This window comes from Vanellus vanellus (assembly GCF_965231255.1).
Source record: "Vanellus vanellus genome assembly, chromosome: 5".
Taxonomy (NCBI): Eukaryota; Metazoa; Chordata; class Aves; order Charadriiformes; family Charadriidae; genus Vanellus; species Vanellus vanellus.
In genome coordinates this window covers 9,951,784-9,973,339 of record NC_138910.1, presented here as the reverse complement: position 1 = coordinate 9,973,339, position 21,556 = coordinate 9,951,784, and the positions used below count along the sequence as shown (strand labels likewise).

The 21,556-nt window shown below is 39.9% G+C and overlaps 1 protein-coding gene across 3 annotated transcripts in view; it reads right to left on the bottom strand.

Moving 5' to 3' along the window:
- Positions 1-1,426: 1,426 nt before the first annotated feature.
- The window catches only part of DPP10 (dipeptidyl peptidase like 10), a gene marked incomplete at its 5' end in the record, with an annotated part of 567,722 nt that continues 547,592 nt past the window's right edge, over positions 1,427-21,556 (bottom strand). For all 3 annotated transcript variants that reach the window (XM_082483840.1, XM_082483841.1, XM_082483839.1), the window contains 8 exons: positions 1,427-1,611; positions 3,125-3,198; positions 4,864-4,936; positions 5,023-5,081; positions 5,740-5,839; positions 10,110-10,164; positions 11,752-11,946; positions 21,397-21,466. In XM_082483840.1, coding sequence (XP_082339966.1) covers positions 1,474-1,611; positions 3,125-3,198; positions 4,864-4,936; positions 5,023-5,081; positions 5,740-5,839; positions 10,110-10,164; positions 11,752-11,946; positions 21,397-21,466 — 764 coding nt within the window. In that variant the 3' untranslated portion in view covers positions 1,427-1,473. The remainder of the gene's footprint in view (positions 1,612-3,124; positions 3,199-4,863; positions 4,937-5,022; positions 5,082-5,739; positions 5,840-10,109; positions 10,165-11,751; positions 11,947-21,396; positions 21,467-21,556) is intronic.

The window sequence follows — 21,556 nt, the reverse complement described above, 5'->3', positions numbered from 1 at the left end:
GTAGGAAAGTATTTGGAATATATCCAGAAAGAAAAACCTCCTGTAAGTGGCGCAGCATCTGCCATGAGTTTTCACATACCTTCAGGAAGATACCTTAAATTAAGTCAACATTGTACTTGATTTCAGTGATCAGAGTCAATATTCTGTGAGCCCAAACTGGCTGCCTTGTTTATTTCATAGTTTCAATCGCTATTGCTGTAATTCACCTTGGCAAATAAACGGATGTATGAGGGGCTCACCCTCTGAATAAATAATAACATTTAACTTGTCAGGAGCTTCCTTTGCCTTGAATGAAAAACATTTCATTTCTTTGTGATGCTGTTGAATCTAAATCCTGTTGCAACAGACTTAATGAGCTTCCCTGGAATAAAAACTAATGGAGGGTTCCAGCTACGTGGCCACCTTGATGAACGTTAGAATTACATCTGAGACCCGATGGAAGAAAAGGAAGATGCACTATACAAAATATGTTTTCATTTGAGGAGTAAAGTATTACTCAGTGGCATTATACATTGTTAATAAATTTTCTTTATCTGAAACTATAATTTAATATTTACGTGTCTAATTTACATGTGACAAAGAAGCATATTCTAAAATTAGAGTGTAACCAGCAAACTATTAACTACTATAAACAATACCAAAACACAACCCAAACATATTTTAAGGAAACAATAGATACATTTTGGACTGGGGAAAGATTTCAATTGCAGATATTGTTTTAAATACAGCTGTTAATTATGTCTCGGAAAAACTTCTTCAAGCTCAGAAAGATTTTCTGCTTAGGGAGTCCTGGGTATATACATAAAGACCAAGAGTACACTACCAAAAAGTCCCTTATTGGTTACTAGTAGGTACAGTAATAATAGTAAATGCTGAAATTGGGAAAGAAATCATTTTCAATATCAATGTTATATGATGCACTAGACAATATATCCCCTTTGAGCAGAAACTAGAGAAAATATCGTGCCCTTTATTATCTCTGTGGTTTCTTATGTATAATAGACAGCGAAAGAATTGCACTTATTGTAACATTACAGTAAAGTGTTAGGTTGCAGCTCACCTTTTAAAATATTAGTGGCCATAATACTTATGATAGGTTGTGCATTATGCAAAGATGAATAAAGATGTGCATTTAAATTAAAAGACGAGCAACCACTTACAGAACCAACAGTGAGGCTTAACATAACAAACATGCACTAACCCTACACTTATGCAAAACTAAGTTCTTCCAGGAAACTGTAACCAACTGTTGACCTTCCACAAAGGTAAAGGTTTTGTCCCTTGGTAATATGTTTGGACTTCGTAGTCGAATTCCAGTTTATTAGCTCATTGTCTGTGAATGTGCTGTTCCACTGTGATATCCTTTAGCTGCCCTTGAGCTTCTGCAGAATCTGCAATCTTACAGTCACTTTTATTTAAGGTTTTATTGAGCCGCGAAGTAAGTCCCCTCCAGTACTGCACAAATAGGCTTCCTTATTCATCCTCTTCAGGTTCCTGTGGTAAAATCGGTGTCTCCTCCTTTAAACAAGCACTAAAAAACCCAAGGATTGTGCTGTAAAGGTGGTATTTGCTTTTCTCAGAAGCAATGTTATGACCTTCATCCGGGTAGATCTAGCAGGGGAGAAAGGAAAAAAAGTAAATAGTTTGTTAAAGGCTTTTCAAATATTTAGGGCTCTAATTTTCTTTCTCTGATCTTCAAAATGTTTTAGATGACAACAGGATGATAACCTTAGTTTTATGGCATCAAGGAAAGCTAATAAAACTCAAAGTAAAACTCATTCTCTTGGAATTTGAACTTATATAAAACAACCACTGCAGTGGGATCTGCAGAAGTGAAAAAATGTATATTCTCACTCGTTGTGCTTACAACAGTTTACTTAGCTGGACTTTGCAATAGTGTCTAGGCATCCAAATCCCATTAACGTCAATGAGGATTACCTACCGCATGCTCTTAGGGACCTCTCAGTACCCCAGCTTCCAAGTGTTCAGTGAAAAACCTTTTTATTCATACTTTTAACTATCTTCCTATCTTATCTAAAGCCCATCATTTCTCTCTCCTGGGATGGGTGCGGGCATTGTTCTCGCTTAATTCAAATTCCCTTGGAAATTTCTCCCAAGTGAGGCTGAACAAAAATTTGCAGGCCGAATGAAGAAATCCAGGCCACAGGATTTAGGACAAGAGACTTGTGGTGGCCTGAGGCAAAAAGCTTCAGCTGCTTCCTCAGGCTCAGGTTATCACAAGGCTGCATGAGACCTGTTCAACAGGGCTCTTCTGAGACCTCTGTCATTCCTGCTTCTTCCTCTCATCATAGACCTTCACATCACCTCAGCTGAGATCACAGGGACAGCAGGAACTCATCCTGCCCCACGCAGAAAGTCCTTTTTCACTCATAAGTGATGCAAATCTCCTTGTTACCAACTCCTCCCTGATGTGAGTTCGTTCACATGTTCCTGTGGAAACTACAGGTTCACCTAAGGTTCAATAAGGTCGAGGTTTTCAATGTGTAACATCAAAGATATTCGGAGGAGTGACCCAAAACCACATCATCTAAGATACTCAAGAAGGTGAATGCAATCGGAACCCTTGGCAAGCAACCTCCGTGTACTCCACGGCGGGTGAGAAGCAAGGCTGTACATGAGCAGCATGTCCCGTCCTGCTCTCCCCAGCCCGTCCCCCACAGCACCCTCCCCTTCCGTACGGCTATGGAGAGAGGGAACAGTGCTCTTACCTTTTAGCCACCTTTTAATAAATTTAAATGTTGAAAACAAGGAGAGATTAGTTTCAGTAACTCAATAACTTTTTAGGTAAAAAGGGACTAAAATAGCAATATCTCCATATTACAGAGTGCATATGGACTCCAAAGCACTTGGTATAGCATTGCAGGATAAACCGGTGGGAAAAAGAAAGATGCAAGACAGGAGAAAGAGCCCAGAAGAACAACAAGATGATACGATTCTTGACGACCATACTAACACTGAGGAAAATGGTGTTAAATGGAGTTCTATCTGCCAAATGAGGCAATACCGGTGCGTTGTGGTAGGGAGGGTCCTTCTCAGGGAAGAAATAGCAATATGAGGTTAAATGTCGAACTACGTTTATAACAAATGTCACAGCTGCACATACCTGCATAGTGTAATTAACTCCAGCTTTAATTAGATGTTTGATTAATTCCGCTGAATGCTGGAAGTGGACTTTAGCTGCAAGACAACGACATTTGGATACTATTAGAAAAAGCTAAGCTAATATGAAATGCTTATATATTGAGCAGCTTGGACTGAAAGCATTTCAACTCTCTGTAATTACCAGATCGGAAGATGACTATCTTTCGGGCCAGAAGCGCACAGCCCCACCAGTAACAGCGATGCCGGCTGTAACAGCAAAGGTTTTGGAGAAGGAGCTGGAAGCCCCAAGGGAAGCCATGCTTTCCAGACACTCCTTGAGGACTCCTCTCTCTCCCCTTGATTTACACACACTCCGATAGTTCAGATGTGTGTAAAACCATTCTGTTTGAACATCATGACAGTTTATAATTGTGTTACAGGAAAGCACATTGGATTTTCTACTGCTTGCACAGGGTTATTACAGCCCATACGTCTTTAGTTAATGGACTTTCTGCAACATATCAGTAACTTAATCTTTGTGTGGTAAACCCAGGCAACTTTATTACCACGTCCTAACCTAACCCTCCAGAGCTTACGCTGCAAAGAGGGCTGGGCGGTGTCCCTAGATGTGACATTAAGCAAGGGCAGCAGGCAATCGGAGTCCTAGATTTGAACGCACTCTATTGCTCAGACATCTCTCAGAATCCCAATTCCCTCTAACGCCGAGTTCAGAGGGGCAGAAATTGCTGCTGCCTTTTGCAATCAGCAAAGTCTGAGATCCTCATGCCTGCTCAGTCACCCAGTATATCTCCTCTGTCTCTCTCCCCCCTGCTCTGGGAAGAAACACCGGACAGTGTTTGCACCCCTCTGGTTGCGTGTGGGAACCGTAACACGAGTTTGAGCAGTTGTGACAGGGGTGACAGGCTGGCGGGTGCCATCCTCACCGTGCCAACTGCGTGTGCGGGCACTCTCAGCTCAGCCCTTGTCAGCGCGAGGTGCTTATCCCTCCAGACTGAGGAGTAAGAAACTGTGTATTATCGCCCCTTCACCAGGAAAACGCCCGGGAAAGCGGTATGAGTGTGAATCTGGGGAGAGGAGCTTGTTGCAGCCCTGTAATTTGTGCCTGCATCATAGCTCATTCTTTAGACCTACATCGCTTAAGAAAAGTTCAGAAAAGTGTACTGCAGTTAAATTTAAATCTGTAATTACAAATTCTCTCTTGATTGACACACCTTATGATTCAATTTAAAGTGCTAGAACTTGCTCTGTTGTACTCCTCCTCTGCCTTAAAGTACCGCTAAAAGTTTTGATGCTATTAAAAGGTTCCCTATAGCTTCAGCTTCAAATGCTTTGGCACTACCTTGTAATTAATTAGCTGAAAAGTTTAACTTCCCGTTTGGTGCTGTACTTCACCAACTGTACAGATAATTCTTTCTTCAATTGCAGAATCTCTATGAATTTAAAATACCATTAAAAATGTATATTGTTCTATTAATAATTCATATAATACCTTTCACTAGCAAGACAGTAGCCCGCAAGATTTAAGCAAATTAGAACATACAGCACCTAAAAGGTACAAATATTCGGCAAAGAAAAGCGTTACCAGTTCAGAGTTAGAAGTGACAATCGACATAAAATTAAAAATCCTATCGGAGCGATAAGGTAACTAAACACGTACTTGCTAGGTGTGTGCTAATCTGTCTGAATGCCCGCCTAATAAAAATTCTGACGCCAAACGTAATTGCATCTGTAAATACTTACTATCAGCCGTCCCATGGACTATTAGCAAATTCGCTTCTTTTAAACCGTGAAGATTGTGTAATACGCTGGATGCCTAGCAAACAAACACACACAAAGGCGTAACTGAATTGCATTTTAGGAGTAAAACTCATTTTAAGGTACCCATTTATGCAAACTTACCTGATACGTATTTTCCTCTTTTGATGGAATACCAAGGTACCTTTCTGAAAAAGCTGATGCTGTGAAAGTAAAGACAGAAACTTGTGAATTCATCAAAATTACTTCTATTTTGATACTCATCAGTTCTGACCTAGAGTCAGGAGAAGTTATTTAAGCCATTAAGTCAACAAGGAGATGTTCCTCTAAAACCAGAATGTAGCATTTAAAACAATTTTTAAATGGTTGAAACTCCCCCCCCAAAACCCCCCAGATCATTATAGTCTGATTTCCTGCGTATCACAGTCCGCAGCCCGTAGCCCGTGCCCAATACTTCGCATGCAGAGTCAAATATCCTGTGATTGAATGATGACATGGTTGATATTGTAAGGAAATTATCACTAACTTTAAAAAAATCATTCCTATTAGAAATTTTGATTCAGGTTGATATACCTAACGGATTCTTAGGAAATGGGGTACCCGCCTGAATATCAGCGGGAAGTGGGAAATACAACTACGTTGCGAAAATCAGTGGTGTTAACAATAACACATCCATTGCCTGTTTTGGTAAACTGTCCCAGTGTTGGCTGCCCTTTCTTTTAAAGAAGAGAATGAGACAGTGAGGTGAAACCTAGTTGATATTGGTACATTATCTGCCCTTAGTTAAAATGAATAGTAGCTCCGTGAACAAAGGATGGTTTGAATAGACTACCGCAGAGGTGTAGGGCAGGGAATACTCACCGTACAACTTCATATCTGTAATTGGTGCCACCACAGCTCCACACTTGAAGAGCCTTTCACTGGATTTCAGGATCATTGATGTGATGTAGCCACCGTATCCCTAACAATGGAAATTATACTGAGATTTTTGTTTATTCATTTCTTCATAGACAACAATAAATTTAAAGGCCATTGCGCTCATCTGATGGTATCATTTTACAGTATGTATTTATATCTGCAAGAATTGCTTTTAAAAGAAATGCAAACCTATAGTTCAGAGTTAATAAAGATCTCATCTGGCCTGCTCATGATCTTTAAACCGTGCAATTAATAATAATAAGTATATTTCAATTTAAACTCCATAATTCCACCATGGCAGACTAGCCTATAGTTAGTAAAAGGTTTGAAAATTACAGGGAAAAAAACCCAACCTAAAACCCAAAGGTACAGCTTTTGGGAACACAGCCTAGACAGGAAGATTCGTACTCAATTTTCGGTATATTTAATGTACATATTTGCTAATACCAGGACATGCTGAGTGTTTTGCTGACAGGACAGACAATATGGGTATGGGGGAAACCTGTGAACTGATTGCAGTATGTCCTCCCCCTGACACTGGAACCTTCACAGATTGAATCCTGTCGCTATTGAAGAGGTTTCTGCTGCAGCGTTGTCAAACATCCCACAGAGAGGTACAGATTCTGCACTGCTTTGCAGAAATAAAAGCTGTATGTAGCTACAGTGCTCAATAGTATGCTAATCTCTGGATGCACTTTCTGGCCACAAGAGCACCCATCAGGCAGCTGTGTTAAAAGAACGGAGCACAGATGGCATGAAGAAGCTGGGAGAGATGGTGCAGTAGGGGGGGGAGCTCTCTCCTTGCCTCACCACATTTATCTGTCCTTATGGCACATCTCTTCATCATCTCCTCTGCAGAGTCTGTAATACACCTCCCCAGGAAGAGTTGTGACACAAAAGAGAGTCGTGAAAGCTTTGCTTTGCATGAAAACATGAAAGCTTTAACTTGAGAGCACTGATTTCTTTTGAATGACACTGGCAATCTATATCTGTACACCTATAATCATTCCAGACCCATAGAAAACGAAATTCTGAATTGTGAAGTCTGGGATCGATGATTTTCTCATATATTATTGGGTCTTCAAATTTCTCTATTTGCCATCTTTGCTTTCCCTTCATCAGTGCTGGAGAATTGATTTTTGCAGGTATTTTGTTGTTGTTGTTATTGTTTTGTGTTTGGCACACACACTGCAGGAAGAAGAAATTGTCCCATGACAGTGAAAAGAAGAATATAAAACATCAGCCAACCCAAAAAAAGAATATCGTGCGTCAAATGCTCACAGAGTTTTCTCATGGACTTTTTTGAATCCTGATTGCTCATGTTCTCCATGCCTAAATATTTACTGAATAGATGATTTCTGTGGAAGAACGGGAATATCAAAAAATCCTTTAAACTTTGTTATGAAAAATAAGCAGAGTTCTTGGAGTTCAAGAGTTCCAAGAGTTCTTTGGAATCAAGCTATAGAAAATACAAATGGACACACTAAAGGAAACACAGAATAAGCGCCGGATTTTCGAGGGAGCATGAGGAACTGAGTTATCCCTTTCTCATAGAAATTCCACCCCAGAAGGTCAAGAGCCACCCAGAATTGTCCACGGGCAGGAGTAGATTTCTCCTAAGAAAGAATTTCTGAGTGGGCACCCATAACTTGTGTAATTCAAAGAGTTTAAGAGAATAGCAACTTTCCTCTGTCTCCGGGTTCTCTACTTTTGCTTTTGTTTAATATTCTGTTTGTGTCTTCCCCAGTAGCTCCACAGCACAATTTTCATCCTAGGATAGCTATTGCCAGGTTTTTTATTATTTATGCCTTGTATTCATTAAGAGCTTGGTTTAGTTCTCCTGGGAATTTCTTTCCTTTGCGCTTGTGCCCTTGCTTCTAGCCAGGCTTTCCAGGACAAAAACATTACACAGTGAGATCACATTTTTAGAAGCACTTCACAATGACAATGCAGAAAGTAGTTCACACGTTCTGCTGCGAGGATACACGGTGCCTCACGCACCGGTTGGATTTCTGTGGTTACGACCTAATTGCTGCGTTTTCAAGAAGCTGGTTGGCTGTGAAGTTGCAACTTATTTTCAAGCTGTCTTTCCACTTCCATGACAAAACCCACAAACTACGCGGAAACGCAATTCCCTGTGTAACCACTCAGCCAGGCCCTTGGATCGCGCATCACTTGGGCTTGTCCCCCTCTCAGAGACAAGCACGGTGGCATTGGCAGATTGCCTGGCAGTCAGAAGTAGGTGTTTTCCCACACTGAGCCCTTCTGGACAATCTTGTTACACTCGTGCCTAGTTTACGTTACTGATTGTGACAAGAATTTTAGTTCTGTGTAGTTCTAAAACCTCTTAAAGAGCTCCATGGCAGCGTGCATGAGCCCAGCTTTATGGGATGAGCATTAAGCAATTCCAAAGCCATCTTATTTTCAAGCATAGTGTACATTCTGTTTTCATCAGTAAGCCCAATTTATTGCATAGAAATAAAAAAAATATTAGATTTTTCTATCACCTTGTACATAGTAGAAAGGAAATGAGTTTTAAAAAATATTTTTAATTGGCTCTGAAATAAGCAGAGTAGAGGGAAATACAATTAACCCTAGGAAGATGTTAAATAGATTTTTTTTTTCCTAATTCTAAAACTGGCTTTTAAACTTTGTGAACTTTTGTTTCACAGTAGAAAACAACTCTGAGAGGTTAACTTGGAAGGGTAAACTTCTCTGAATTCAAAGCAGCATTGAAGCTTATCGAACTTCCCAGTTTTTGCTCTTTGCTTTCTCACACTTCTGCTTTTCATTCCTCAATCTTTCTTCCAGAAAATAAATGCAGGAACACCATCATCAATAATATTTTGTGAAAGAAAAAAAATGTTGGGGGTAGCCTTTGGCAGATATGTAAAACCACGTTTACATATATGGCCTAGGACAACTATCTCATCACGTCACTGTCAGGAAACAAGATGCTGCTGAATCTGCTACAGAAAACATGTTGAAATTTTCAAGTAGCAATTACAAGAATTTCTGAAGTCAGAAACAAGTGAGCAATTTAGGGTGCTCAGTGATTTCATTTCAGAAATAACATTTTCAGTCATTTGTGTGAAGAGGATATAGAGAAGCGTAGATGCTTATATGCATGTGTACTTTCATGGGCACTAAAACCCAAACAGGAATGTCTGCGAAGATCATCTGTTGGATAGAATCAGCCCTTCTTACACATCCTCACTGAAAAACCTCTGGCCACTGCCCTATGAACCAAATACTGGTTTGGATGCTACTGGTATTCTTGCAAGGAGAGTTTCTTTAGCTCAAGGAGTGTGGCAGGAGCTCAAATCTTTGAGGAAGATCACTCATGTGGAATGCTAATAACAGTACTTCATTTTCACTACGCTTGACAAACACCAATTAGTTCTCAAAATGTTATCTACAGGAGGTAAATATGAATATTCTCATCTTGCATTCAGACAGAGACGCGCTGGTAAGTGCCTTGGCCGAGGGCACGCAGCAAGTCAGTAGCAGAGCGTGGGTGGGAACTAAGGGGTTTCATAGCAGAACACATGCTGCTCTTAGAACTGAGGACTGGGGGGTTCGTCATGGTACTCCATAAGGCTTTGTGGTTGTTTTGAGGTCAAAGGCACAAAACATCTTCATTTTTAAGAAAACACTTTTTTTTTAAAAAAAAAAAAAAGGTTGCGCACGCTAGTTCATAGAAGTAGCAGCAATTATGTGGTGTTTCTAATTGCTGTTTTCTAATAGGCATCAGTAAAATGCTATTCGTTTTATTACTAAAGGTTAAGCCTTTGCCTTGTTCTATCTCATGCTAGAGGCGACGGAACACCACACAGCGAAGCCAGCTGACAAAATAGCGACGACAAGATTTCTAGCAGATGGCACGGAGAAGAAGTTGTTGGCAGTACCATAGGGCTGTACCTCAGCTAACTTCAAGGGTCAGTAAAACATTCAGATATATAAGTTGTATTAGACGGACGTTGTCAATTTAACTGCAGCCCAAATGTAGAAGGGTAAGGAACAAACTTTCACAAAATCTATGCCCATATGAAAATTTCTAATTGAAGCAGATAAGTGCTTTCTTCTGAAGATTCTGAAACACATACTGCAGTGCCATAAAACTGGTCTGATTAATCTCAAATACCTGTTCAGAATATACAGAACATAGAGTAAGTTATGGCAGGTTTTTTCCCCTCTTTTAATAACTGAAATTTTCTTAGGAAAATAGATAAATATATTTGTTTATGAACTGATAGTATGTGCTTATGTTCTTAAGGAATCAGGATGATACATCCTGCTATTTTGCACATTACCTTTCCAAATATACTCAGTCTCTTAGGATCAATGAAGGGCTGTTTCAATAGTGATCTGCAAGAAAATAAAGGTTTTTTTTTTACTTTGGTAAAGTAAAATGGTGAATTATACTTGTTTAATCTAGTATATAAAGAAAATTATCTGTACGTTAAGGAATTGTCATACACGCAGATCAGGTAGAAGAACAAATTATACCAATAAAAGTATTATTGCACTGAGAAATGTGATTTGCTTTCTAATTTCTTCTCTATATGGCAAACAGCATTGGACTTACCTAACTTCAGGTATCTGAATTTGAGCATCTAGTCTAAATTGCCCATTTACAGCTGCTCTTCCCTTAGAAGAAAAAAGAGAGACACCCTCAAAGAGCCATTCCTCCTACCCATATTGGAAAACTCTCCCAGTCTGGGGTGGATCACCCTCTAGAAAGGCGAGGATTTTCCACTGGCCAGAACTTAAATGGCTGGTTATCACCAGGTGCCTAGTTTTTTCACCAGCTAAAGGAAGGTAAGATGAACGCAACTTCTAGAATCTAGATAATTTCCCTAATAATTAATTCTCTCATCAAGGCCACCATTAATCAGCAATGGTGAATTTTACACAGAAAAGCCAGAACAACCTGAGGGCAAAAATCCAACTGCTTTTGAGGAGACAAAATCAGCGGCAGTACCTCCTCGCAGCCAAGGGCACGTTCCCTTTTTCCCATGCAGCGCATCCAAAAAAGAGGCCAGATGTAACTTAGCCTAAAACATCGGAGTATCCGAGCAGAGAGCTCAGTTCTCACAGCACAGCGGATGGCCCGCTCCTGATGGCCCTTTCGCAAGGGTCACCGTCAATCGCTCTGCTCAACGCAGCCCATTCCTGACCAACACGCACACTGGGAGCCCTATCGCCCAGGTATGACATGTCAGACAGCTGCCTACTCGTGCAATGGTTGAAGCGTCAACCCCTTTCAAAAGAAGAAGAAGAAAAAAAAAAAGATAAAATATCTGGCTTAAAATCTGTCTTTCCTTGAGAATCCCTAGAAAAAGTCCATCCAGACCTTGATATTAGCCATTTTGACATGTGCTCCCTGAGTAAAGAGTGTTGTCAAAGCCGCGTGTGATTACCCCACAGATGGAAATGACTCTTTTTTGCAGCCGCTGGATTTATATCAGCCTAAGAATGATAATGCAAAATAACAGGCATTTGCCCAAATTTTGCTCTCATTTACACGATTATAACTCCACTTGCTTTGTCCGATTACTCCAGAGCTCTGTGGTGGAAATGAGAGCAGTATCCTGTCATATGAACCTAAAATATTGTAACACAAATGCATTTAAACATTAACATGTGCACTGCAATAAATTTTCCTAAGGAATATAGACAAATACGAATTAGCTCAGACGGCATACTTAGATTGCACACGGAAAGACAGCTTTATCAAAGAGAAGCGCCAGCACAAAATGCAAACACCTCTTTGATCTTTTATTTGCTGTTTGAACTGAAAAGATCATTGTTTCAAAATTCGCAACTGCATTAAAAATAAACATTAACAATTTTCACTACGCAAAGAAAACACCCTAGGTAGTTTCAGTTAAAAACGCTTATTCATCAAGGTGGAAGCAGAGTGAAAGAGAAGAAAAGTTTGCACATACGTACTCTACGGCTGCTATTTGGTCCTTCACTTCCACGGATCCTAAGCATCGGTGGACCTCCTGTAGAATCTTAAGGCCTTGAAATCCACTCCCTCTGCCATCAAATCGAGCTACGATGACATTATCAGAGTTGACAAGCACTGAGTCCCAGTCAATGTGAAACTTATCTGTAACCAACTGGCTGCCTGGAGCTTCATCACTGCAAATACCAACACACCAGACACAAACGAAGACTATTGACAATGTGATGCACTTTGCCGTTCTCCGACATTTTATTTAACCTAGATGGCAGAGTTCGGTCGCTTATGCAATCCTGTGGAATTTCTGTCACTTGCACTGACACCATCACATTAGCTAGCGCCGGTACCCTGCAGTAGCAGTAAGCAAAATAACCTCTTTAACTTTATAACCACTACGTTGCAGTGTTGCCAATACCTGAATGTACTTTACAGAAAGAAACAGAAAACTAAAGCACATAGTGCTGCTTATAGGTTAATAAAGTGAACCAAAAAAATAACACAATCACTAACAGCTAGCTCAGTTCTGAGAAGGTTCGTGTAGAATTTGTTAAGTCACACTAAACAGACAAAGAGGAAAATTCATTCAGTACCCTGATTACAATTTTGTAGGATATATAATTCTATTAAGAAAGATGTCATCTTAGAAAACAAAAATAATTGCATTATGGTATCCTTGAATGGATCTTTTGAAATAGGGTACAAAGAAGACTGAAGTACACATTGGAGAAAAACATATTTTCTCCATCCAAATTCATAGCAAGAAATGGATGCAGGCAGGAGTGATAAATTTATTTTATGACTAAAAAAACCCAAGGTGGTTTACAGCCAAAAAGGTGGAATAGAATGGGAGACTGCAGTTTCTAGAGGAACAATAAGCATTTTCTATTGAAGCCAAATATACTATTTTCCTTCCAAAGAAAATAAAATGTCAGTTTTAAAAAGGAAGCTTGTCATTATTTTTCCCCAAGATAAACACAGAATAAGAGAGCAGGCTACCATGAAGTTGTACGAAACGCAAAATACTCCTATGCAGGCTGCATCTGCCAGTTGAATGCAAATTAAAATGTAAAAGTGTCTGTGCTGGCTGTATGGAAATTAGATCGGACAGTGTCTGTGGGAATATCCTGTCTAAGGAGAAAGAAAGATGAGGGCAGAAATTATTATTTTGCCAAAGAGACTTATATAAACCTGGGGCGAGGAAAGAGAGATAAAAATCTCCTACAATAACTACTGTCATATACGTGCAACAAGGTGCTGATTCAATGCCTGGTTTTAGCTGTGGATAACACGGACCACCTTCAAGGTAATTGCTCTATTAATTAGCAAGCATATGATGAATACGTAGATTCTTAAATTCAGTCAGACCTATCCAAGTAGTTGCTGTATCATGCACTAAAATCGGGGTTACTTGGTTATAGACTCAGTCACAACATCTTACGCGTGATTCACTGTTATCTTGTGCTTCAAGTTCATGCTTGGCTTTATAAAAAGAAAGGAAGGGCATCTTTTGTTTGCTTAACCAATTCAGTTGCGATTACACTAACTGCTAACAATGCAGAGCAATGAATTTGGAAATACTGATTGTCAAGGGAGCTCTGCAGAAAACACACAATTCAGAAGTATATTATCATTATTATTTACAGTAAGAGCAGGAGCAGAACAATTCTTTCAATTTATGCCTATTCTACAGAGCAAGGTTTTCAGAAGCCCTCTACATTGACATAGATGTTTTCACAGAGCTTTTACCACTGCTTCCAATAGTCGCAGCCTCAGACCAGTTACAATTTTTATTTAAAGTTCTTCCAACTTTCCACAGTAGTATGTCAGAAATATTCTTGTCTTCTAGGTGTCTTTCCAACAGTTTAGCGCGCCCCACACAAGGGAAAATGCCATGAGTCAGCCTGCTTCCCTCCCACTGAACAAATACAGTGTTTGCATTTGGTTTATACGTGTTACATACCTGGTTGTATATCCATATGTGTATACGCACGTATATGTTATATATCTAGGCACATGGGAATAGGGGAAGAACCGTTACATTTGTAAGCCCTTCTCTATACCAGAAAGTGCTTAAAACCAAAAAGGGTTTTAAAATGAAAGATGACACCCTCAGATAATTTCTTCTATTAAGAAAGGAACAACAGACAGAACCTCAGCCGGGTTCTCAGGGGGTGAGAACTGACTGATGTTTTCCCAAGCTCCTTCTCTGGAGGGCATAGCTGGGCTACTTTAAGCTTAGACTTTAAACACTATACATCTTCCACTTCTGCATGACGGGTTGTTTGACGTATTGCTTTTGGAAGCAATTTTCCAGTGGCTAATTTATCTCAAGAATGTCCATATAAGTAGTCTGTGACAGGCATTTAAAGCCATTTCCAGAGGTACATGTCAAAATTCCTATTAGCATCGAAAGGTCTCTTTACTCTTCAGCTGCTACTATAAAACGACACTGATTATCTGAGGTGTGCTTCTGTCCTCCACAGAGACACAGCATATAGTCTATGCACCATTTAGGTCCCACTTTTAACCTTTTAAACGGGGCTTCTGCAAGGTATTAATCCTTTATGCAAGTTTGAACATCACCCCGAGGGCTCCGTAACAAAGCAGGTTTGTTACTACAGCGCGCAGATGCACGGCCTGATTTGTGAAGTTTGTCCTGGGATTTACAGCTATCTCAAAGGTCAGTCTGTGTTTTATGCTCATCACTACTTACAGCCTAATTACCATTAACCACTGTTCAGTGGTAATCTCTTCATAGAATTATTTCTTGACCCCGCTTGTAAGCCTGGAAGATAGTCCGTGCCATTTACACTCGGGCGTAATGCAAAAGCAGAAGGCACCTTCCCACCGGACGATGGATGGCCATAATGGAACCGTGGGCTGGCCAAAGCACTAGAGCAAAATCGAAGGCAGCGCTGAGAGGGCTGTGCAAAGCTACAGCTACAGGCTTTTCGCATCCCTCAAAGGTTTCTTAAGCAGCAGCGTCTCCGGCGTCAAACAACAAGAGCAGAAGGATTCAAATGAAGGCTACGCCGAATTCTTCCTGATTAATTTTTTTTTTCCTTGCAAGTGACAGCACTTGCACTGTCCCTTTTTTATTTTTGCTCCTGACTTTCAAGGTTCAGAGCTGCCTGTGTGTGTCTTCGACAGCGACTACACTCAGATTATGAGTCCACCGTGGCAGCGCAACTGCGGACGACTCGGGCATAATGCTCAAGTTCACCATTGAGGTACCATTTAAATAGACAGAAGCCATCAATAATATACCGATATGGCTGACCTTAGTGAGTAATTTCTATGCTTCTTGCAAGGCAGTCACATACATCTCAGGCTGTCTAGAAAAAGGGGCAGCTCATTGTAAGTTCATGTACTGCTGAAAAGAGAAGAGAAGAATCCATTCTTTCAGATTCTATATCCAAAAGCTTAAACTGAAGTCTCTGTTCATGACTTGAGTTACAGCCTACAGGAAATAATAGGGTGTTACCGGAGAGGCTGTTGCTTCTGTACTCTGAGCAATCCTCCTCTGCCGCTCCGCTATCATGACTGCAGCAAAATTTTTCCAGGTTTTACACCACTTAAAAACTAAGTGGCAAGATTTCAAATAGGAATTTTAGGAGTTATAGTGCTGATCAAGCAGGGGGGAGGAAAACAATTTTAAAAGATGCATGGCAAATAACTGCTATCATCGCGGCGTAATTTCCAGTACATCTCTTTCTATTTCTGCAAAACAGTGGATTTGATGCACCATATGGAAAAGGTATCTTGATAGCAAATATACGAGAAGACTACAACTCAGAAGATAAAATCTACGCAAAGAAACATCACTGATAAAAGTCATCTTTTGCTTACGGTGAAACTGAGTGGGGAAAGAAGACCATTTTGCAAAAGTGGTGTAATAGAAAAATCCATTTCATTTTCAGATTTCACGAGCATCTCTTTCACAAGCACCAGCTTTCGAGCACACCCATCATTACTGGCCAAAACACCAGAGAACCTAAATAGCCTCGAACACCGAGGACAGAAAATCCCAAATGTTTTCTCCCTGTTCATATACCCTGTTTAGATATAGCAGACTGCAACCAAAAATAGATAGTTTGTTTACAACTCCTCTCTGCAGATATGGCCAAACAAATTAAAACACATCACCAGAAGTGATTCCATTACCAGGGTAGAATCGTGTGGTACAGGACCGAAGTAGACAGGGTAGTACAAAAAATAAAACTGTTATTCTTAAAATATCTTTCTGAAACCTTTGAGGCTGAAGACTTTGAAAATGCAATTTTGAGAACAAGAGATGAAACACTGTCCTATATCATCAGAAAAGGAAGCGGTGTTTTGAATCTCCTCTTGTTTTTCTTAGGAAGATTAAATGAGCATTTAATTCGCATAGTAAGATGCGTACTACTGTGGGGGAGGTGGGGGTAGGGGAGGCTGAAAGGGGATGGATCTTAGTTCAACTATTTCCCCAGCATTTTTGGGGGATAAGACTGAAGAGGAAGGGAGTGAGCAGGTCCACCACTGCCCATAGCATCAGGACTGCTACTGCAAACGAAATGGCTGGAGCCTAGACCCTCTTTTAGCCCAAGCTAAATGAATTTTCCCTCTGGGCCTTGAAAAGGACTACAAAGTTCAAAGAATGGGGAAGAAAATCTAAAAAAGCAAAAAGAAAAGACCGTCCAGGGAGTACTTTGATGTGACAGAAACACAACAGAGCAGTAAAATACTGCCACGCTCGGCAGAGGCGGGATGAATACAGGCACTCCACGGACGGCTTGCAAAGCAGTTAATCATGCACGCGAGTGAGGCATCCCCAGCAAAGTAAACTTTGCGGCTGTTTTCCAGAGGAAGAACCGGCCAAACAAAAAGGCCTTCAGGGATGTCCTCCCTACAAGCATGCTGCAAAGCAGTGGAATCCACCACATATTTTTACGCTTCACCATATCACCGAGCATTTTTCCTTCACTTGCAACCGGCTGCCAGTTAGAAGAAGTAAAATCCTTTACAACAAATGAAGGGTACACAAGACAGCTATTAATACACAAAGCGTTACCATACAGCAGATCTTGAGCATTTCCAAATACTTGCATTATGCCTCTCTACATTTCTTCTTGTCTTTTAATGAGTTATTCCCGAAGCTGTAAAAACAAATCTTCACTTCCAACCTTACTGTCTTATCTTGCTGTCAGTCCCGAGACTGTATTAACTGGAGGCATAAACAGGTTTGATTGCCTGTGCAAGGCCTAAAACTTCCATCATTTCAATAACAGGTGAAGTGATTCCTTTTTATTACCAAAATATAAGAAAACAAGTAAACAAACAAACAGAAACCTCTCAGAGACAATTCCCTGTTACTTTGGAGAATACCTGTTGTTTTTTTCCCCCTCAAAGATGAGAACAATCTCTCCACTGATTCAGTTTTACAATATCCACTTACATATTAGACAATTTTAAATGGCGTTAAATAATAAATGTTGACATTTAAGATACATTATCTACAGATTTTGAAGGAATGAGGTTAATTATGTTCAAGAAAAAATAAAGAATGATTATCACCTCTCATTTTATTATCCAGATTAAATGCCAGAGTCTTTACTTAATCACTTCCTGTGCGTTACCAAGGAGTGTATCTTCCAACTTTTATAATGAGTAAGGTGAACCATAATGAGAAAATCAAGGTTCTGAAATTTAAACTTTGATCTTAATTATATAGAAAAGAGATTATAATCACTCTTTCAGGCAATTACTGTACACCTCTCTAATCTACAGCTACCCTGTACGTATTATATCAGAAGGAAATTGAGTGAGAAATGTATTAGTGGTTTAGGAGAACAAATGGAAGAAAGGAGAGTATTATAATCTATTTAGCATTTTATGGCCTATGCAACACAATTCTGGAAAGAAAAATAGTGCTAGATGCCATAACCGGTTTTTACACGAAACCTATCTGTTAGACGGTCCAGCCACACAGACGGACATAAATTTTAACATAGCGATACACTGATTTAAGCTTGCAGCATGCTTTGCAACTGCTAATGGATGTATCTTCACAAAATCCTCATGAATGGAGGTTACAGGATATTCGGGGCCTGGCCCTTAAGTTGAGCTTGTTGTGTCTACATGGAGCTTTACTGAGTTCACACCCGGGTTACACACCAGGACCAGAATCCACTGGAAAAGGTTCCCTTCCAGGATTCAGCCTTAACACTCATACACCCGCGTGCCATGTGCTGGGAGTTCAAATTTAGCTGTAGGCATCCTTGCATGAACACAGGAGCCTTATTATAGTCGTGCACCTTTGATATGGCTACTAGCTTTCAGTGATCTGAAAAAAAATGTACCAAATAATACCAAACTTTCTCCTCTTTATTCATTTCCAACCTCTGTAATAGTGATTGTAACCCTATTGATCCAGAGAGCACATTAACACCACACAGAAGACGCTGCTGAAAATTTACAGTAAAATTATGAACCTCAGCCACCAAACCTCACTTTATTCTGAGCCAGTGAAACTAGTCACCAGCGCAAAAATCCTATAGACAGGGCTGACACCACACAGGCAACCCAAATCCTGGCAAAATCTATGACACAGGGAAGATCAGTCTTCACCAGAGGCTTGGAGTGTCTCTGAAGCAATCACGGCAGCCAAACAGAGCCTGTTAGATCTTATACACCTTATTTACCCTCCAAACAGGGGGTAAGTGCCTATATGCATTTAGAAGCTTATAAGCACTTAACTGGGCATTTAATTTGCACTGCAGAGACTGCATATTAGGTGAATTTCAAGTTTAAAATCACATTCTCTTTTCCTTCCTTCCTTCCTTCCTTCCTTCCTTCCTTCCTTCCTTCCTTCCTTCCTTCCTTCCTTCCCTCTCTTTTTCTTAAGTCCTTGTCAAACTGAAATGTTACTGAGATGGAAAGCACAGGCTACTTCATATCTGCTAATACTTCATCTTTCCAGATATATCTCTTCTCGTTATATACATCTAAGGGTATGTTGCCCGGATCGATATGTTATATAGAGTCTCCTTTCCAAAAAATGGATATACAATTAAACCAACATTCTTACCAAGGACATTGGTAAGCATTCTTTTTCAAACCTTCCTAATAGCTGGAATATAACGATAACTGTATCGTGGCTGAGAAGGTAAGCAAGAAAGTAGGTGCAGGTGAACAATATGAAAGGCAGCGCTTGTTATCAGCCACTAACACAATTCCTCTCTAACACTTGTGGCAGTAGGAACAGGGTGTTTCTCAATCAGTCCCAACAGTACCAATCTAGGACTCAGGAAAGTCAAATATCTGGGAAATAATACCGTATATACAACTAATCAGTGTTTCCTGTAAAAGCTACATGTTCTTGGATTCTTGGACCTGAATACTTTTTTTTTGTTTGTTTGTTTTGAACGTAATACTTCCGATAATTAAATAAACTTTAAGATGCCAGTTTGGAGTTGTGTAGGTCAACAAATTACTCTCTGCACGCACAAAGATTTCCAATTGTTCTTTCTCAAGAGCTACGCAGAATTTATTAGGCTTAACTAATCATCCCACAAGGGACCCTCCCATAACTTCAGTGACAGTTTTCAGTTTTATATCTCATTTGGGGACATCTTTAGTTCAAAAACAGGATTGCTGGTAACCTTAGTTTTAAAGTCTGTAAAAAGCTGCTGAAGAAATATAACTTCTTTTTTTTCCTCTGCTAGGGAAGAGGGGAACACAACACAGGCAACATTACATGAGCCAGGATCGATTCCAAATTTTCAGTTTCATGCTTTCATTAGTGTATAGGGTTTTCTAAAAATAACTCCTGTTAAAGCTAACATTGAGAATTCAGTAGTGCAAAGGTAAGGATTGGACTAAAAATAGGCAAAGTCTCCACATTATAAATGTAGATATCACAATCTGTATTCGTAAGTGGATGAACCTCCTTTTTATCCTACATATGCATCATAAAAACCCAAAACAATAATAAAACTTATCCATACACTATGACTTGGCCACATTACTCGCTCACTGGCTACTGACAACTTTGTTAAGCTTAAACTCAGACCTTGCCACAATATTGTTCTCAGTTATTTCAACTCTTGATATCGAAAAACATTTCATAATAGTATTTCCTTAGATATTTTTTCCTTTTCTTGTAATTTTTGGCCTTGGCCTCCTCCAGGTTTCTGATCCTTCCCTCCTGACTTCTCTAGGCTCTACATGAGCACATAACCTCATATTCTACCATAATTGTTCATAGCAGATTATGTATTTACTAGGATACTTTAAAAAAAAGCGTTACACTGCTAACATCTTTGTGTTTCCTTACTCTCAGAAAAAAAAATAAATCAGCACAAGTATTTACAACTCGCTGGAATGCTGCTGGTGTCAATTCAGAAAGTTGGTTTGCCTTTGTCACACTTAAAAGAGCTGCTTAAAATATAATCATGCTTCAAGCCCACGCCAACACATACTGCAAAGATAAAACAGCCCATGTGTCCTGTTTCTCCACAAGAAAAGAAAAACATATTCACAAGCCACTTAAAAAGCAGAGAGCCTCCACACCTGCAGGTAATTACAATTGAAAAACCTGAGTTTTAAACACCAACTGGACTTAGAAATAAGCAGTTTTATGCCTCCCTGCCCTATTATCTAAGATCTGATTTGAGTAGAGGGATTTGGGATCACTCAGCAGCTCAAGCTTGTAAATTTGACCTCACGTGCAACAATAAGTATCTCCGCTGGCACTAAGGAGAGGTCTACTCCAAGCGATATAGCTCCACTAATGTGGTGTTTTCATGAATTTAGCAGTGCACTCCTACAGCTGTGTTACTGAAATTCACATCAATGCCTTCCAAATGGGACTGGAAGAAGATCTGTGGGTACAGGAAAGCCCCTCTACACCCATGGCAGACCCATGCTGAGCTCAGGTGGAGAGCAACAAATGATGCCCCTGATGATGGCCATCACTGTTTCCTAGGAAGGATGCAGGTACGGTGTTGACTGCACTCTTTCACTGATATACATTCTGTAGACATGCAACTTAAAAGCTGACGGTCTCTGAAAGAAATACATACGCTGTTTCTTTTTAAAAAGACAGCGCAGGTTCCTAGGGAGTACCTTCTTCCTCCCATAGAAGTTTTCTACAAACATCAATACAGACTTTGGATTATGCCTATAATGCATCACCCATTGATGCACAAAAATATTTTTTTCTTCTTTCCAGCGCTCCAAAAAGCAGTTTCGCTTTATGCATCTTAACCGAGCTCCTCTTACAAGCTCTATCCATTTCTACCAGGGATAAAATGGAAAAAAAAAAAAAAGGAACACATGCTCGGAATGAGATCCTCTGGGTAGGGATCAGTATGGGTGCAGGAAAGACTGCAGAACAACTCACAGCTCCTCCATCAGAAGGGCCAGTGCCTCATGTACACAAAAGTACTACAAAGCAGAGATAGGTTTGACGAGTTCAAAAAACCCCAGGCATCTCTATCAGACAGCACCAATAACAAAAGCCCCAAAACAAGCCTTTTGATTTATCAACTCAAATCCATAAGGTAAAACCATTTTCCTAATACAGAGCTAAATTTTTTCTATGAAGTACTTTTTTTTATTATTTTGAGTGATTCTACACAGATACTTACATTATTAATAGAAGGGCATACTGGTTTCGATCCGTGAAATCTTTTGGCAGTGACAACTGCAAAGGGAGTTCTTTTAAGAAAAGAGCAAAACATTAAAGGCTGGTAGTTACACAGATGAAAAAGAGTAACATTGTAAGAAAGCTTTTGGTTTGTTAAAATA